The 3,309-nt window shown below is 44.3% G+C and overlaps 1 protein-coding gene across 1 annotated transcript in view; it reads left to right on the top strand.

Annotated features, from left to right (window-relative positions):
• Positions 1 to 871, top strand: part of LOC104495748 (neurotensin receptor type 1-like) — a 15,129-nt gene extending 14,258 nt beyond the window's left edge. Inside the window, exon 3 of the mRNA XM_010138758.1 lies at positions 484 to 871. Coding sequence (XP_010137060.1) covers positions 484 to 733 — 250 coding nt within the window. The 3' untranslated portion in view covers positions 734 to 871. The remainder of the gene's footprint in view (positions 1 to 483) is intronic.
• The last annotated feature ends 2,438 nt before the right edge of the window (positions 872 to 3,309 follow it).

Here is a 3,309-nt window from a genome sequence, read left to right as displayed (position 1 = left end):
TGCTGAACGAGAGGGTGCAGCTCGCACTGATGGCAGGGGAGCAGAGAACTGCATCTGTTTCTGGATCTTGGCTCTTCTGAAGGCTCTGAAGACCAGAACTGCAGCCAGAAAGTCAAGCTAATGTATATCCATGACACAGACACTGGTTTCCATCTGGCTTCTCAGTTTCATGCATGTCTATTTGCAAAGACAAAATGAATGCACAAAGTAAATACCACATCTGGACCCAGGGCATACGCAAGTTTCTAACTGCTAGCGATTGGGGCAAGACCTTTGTAGGGGCATTTGACCTACGTTTGGCCAGTCCCAGCCTAAAACACAGATGTTTTCCTGGTGTCTCATGTGCTGACTCCCACTGGTAAACTCACATCCCTCACCAAGAAAGGTGAGCTGAATAAAACAGCTCATGTTTTGCTCACCCTTGTGACTTTGAATTATTTTGGTTCTCCATACTCAGATTTTTTCTTTCATTGGTTCTTCCAGTTTCCTTTTCAACTTCTACCACTACTTCTACATGCTGACAAACGTCCTCTTCTACGTCAGTTCAGCGATCAACCCCATCCTCTACAACCTGGTGTCTGCAAACTTCCGACAAATCTTCCTCTCTACACTCACACTGCTGTGCCTGCCATGGAGGAAGAAGAAGAAACGACTGGCCTTCACCAGGAAATCCAACAGCATCTCCAGCAACCACACATTTTCCAGCCAGGTCACACGGGAAACTACGTACTGAAGCCGAAGGAGGAAGGGAAATGCGTTTCATGGCGGAGTCAAAACTTGAGAGAGGCCCCTGTGACTTTCATGCATGGTCTCCAAATTCACGTAACACAAATGTGTTTAGAAAAGTCGTTTTCGTTGGGAAAATAGGCTTCATTTTGCCAGTAACTTTGAGGTTATTTTAAAGCATTGGCCTTGCCTCTTGTGAGTAATGTCTACATGTTTTGTAACTTCAGTCTGGCATAAATCCAGGTGCAGTGTTAACTGGGAAGCCAAAATATGTTAAACTTAGGCAGGATCATACTGCATTTCATCCTTTTCTCAGTGCAGAGATGCCATGTTCACATCCAAGGGTTTGAGATCACGTCTCTTGGTGGCACCGAGCAGAGAGTCTGATGAGGAGAAAGCAGTTTTCAACAGAAAGGGATGTGTTTGGAGAATGGACATGCTCACCCATGGGATGTTCAATGAAAGAGGAGTGAAAACTCAGGGAGCCAGGTAGTTATTTTAGAAATAGATTATCTAAGTTATGATTCACATGACCTAGGTGCTCAAGAGAGCTGCTCTGGCTCCTTGAAATTAAATAACAACAGATGATGCCTTACCTAGACTGGGGTGGCTGTGGCCTGGGGGTCATCTTTCACGTTAGGGCATATATAGTGCCTGGCACAGTGAGCCCCACTCTCTCACTGGTATCGGTTCTGCAACACCAATAAAGAACAAAGTCTCTGGCAAAGCCAAGAATGCAGAAACTGTGCCTAGCTGGAGTGCTGAAAATGAACAGAAATGGAAAATCTTACTGTTGCCATTCAGCCAGGTCCTGTTTTTTACCAGGGAGAACAGAGAGCTGGCTGCATCGAGAGGTGAGAAAACTCCCGGCTCATGAGGGCTCCAGGCTGCTGAGATAAAAGCAACCTGCCCCAATTCTGTGGGACCTTCAAGATTTTTCCCATTATTCCAGTTTTACTTGTTTCCTCACAGTGTTCACAAGGCTGATGTCTCACAGGTTGTATCAGTTGTAGGCAGCCGTGCCTCTTGTTCTACCTTTTCTTTCATTTCTTTTTGCTACCAGACCTGTTGGCACACTGATCTGCACACACAAATATTCAGGTAGTGCCAACAGAGAACACAAGAAGGTCTACACTGGAGAGTTCTAGCTCTTAAGCTAGGGGAACAAGACCTAAAAATTACCTTTGAAGTTTCCCAGTTGGCCAGGAAAGGTCGTGTGAGCTTTTCTCCCATATGGTTCCACCTGTAACACCCACTATGTGATGCAGCAAATTGCTCCAGAGCCTTTAGCACCAGAAATCACAGGCCTTTGGGACAAGCTAAAGGGCTTTCCCCGCTGTCACATCTCCAGATGGTGACCTGCATGAACCTGGAAGCAACCAATCATGCTGCACCACTTCTGCTGTGATTTTGCTGGTGGTGATCTTACGTCCCCTTGCGCACCGCATTTCAACAGGAGAGCAGGGCTTGCCTCTTTACAATGAGAAACTAGAAGAGTCACTTGGCTCAGTTCAGCCTTCCAGGCTTTGCCTATACTCTGTCACTCTTCACCCACCAAGAATGGGAGATTATTTTAATGCCTAGTCCAAAAGTAAGGGCTCAAAACAGAAATCAGTGGGGCTTTAGTTTCTTCTGATTCAGCCAAACTGCAAGCTCTGGTCTGTCATGCCTTCTTTTAATTTCTTGCCCTGACTGTACCAAACAGGGAAGAGATTGTATTTGACAAAGCACTTTTGGTGTTCATGCACAGTTGACTCCTCTTTGGCAAGAAAAATAGATAATGAAGCACACACACACCAAAAAAAAAAAACCAACAAAAAAACCAAACCAGAAAGGAGCCTGGTCCCTTTGGAAGAAAATTTGTGAGAAACCAACAAATGTGTGTGTGTGTGTGTGTTAGAAATGGCATGGGCAGGTTGGAAGAAGACGCTCTGGAAGACCTGTACGTACAGTCTTATGGGAAAGGAAGAGGAGTCTGAATTTCACACACTTAGCATTGGCCTTGGAGGCGAGAAACTTTAAATGTTTCTGGAGAGGACCCAAATTTTCTAACTTCTCCTCTTAACAGAGTCAACAGCTGCTCCCACAGAAGCTGTGACTGTGTTGCTTTGACTTTCATTAGTATTTCACATCCTGCATGTCTCAGTTGTTTTTGAAATGTTAAACATTATTAATATATTTGTTCAACACCTACCTGCCGAAATGTGCTTGATGATCTTAGAAAACACTGTACAAAAATCGTTGTTTCACGTAGGATGCTCGGCTCGGGTTTTCATTACTGAGAAGCCGGCATGTCTCAGTTGTTTTTGAAATGTTAAACATTATTAATATATTTGTTCAACACCTACCTGCCGAAATGTGCTTGATGATCTTAGAAAACACTGTACAAAAATCGTTGTTTCACGTAGGATGCTCGGCTCGGGTTTTCATTACTGAGATACTCTGGCAGTTTACAGAATATTTGATCACAGCTCAGAGGAACTGGTAGGTTTATTTTCGGTTTGACAGAAAAATGGGAACAAGCTGGAGTAAAAATGAACTTTTCATAAACTCTTTCCGCAATGTTTGTTGGGCCACTCGAGT

The sequence above is a fragment of the Buceros rhinoceros genome, unplaced genomic scaffold (assembly GCF_000710305.1).
Source record: "Buceros rhinoceros silvestris isolate BGI_N320 unplaced genomic scaffold, ASM71030v1 scaffold616, whole genome shotgun sequence".
Taxonomy (NCBI): Eukaryota; Metazoa; Chordata; class Aves; order Bucerotiformes; family Bucerotidae; genus Buceros; species Buceros rhinoceros.
The sequence above is the reverse complement of the archived record's forward strand: the minus strand, read 5'-3'. Positions and strand labels throughout refer to the sequence as shown.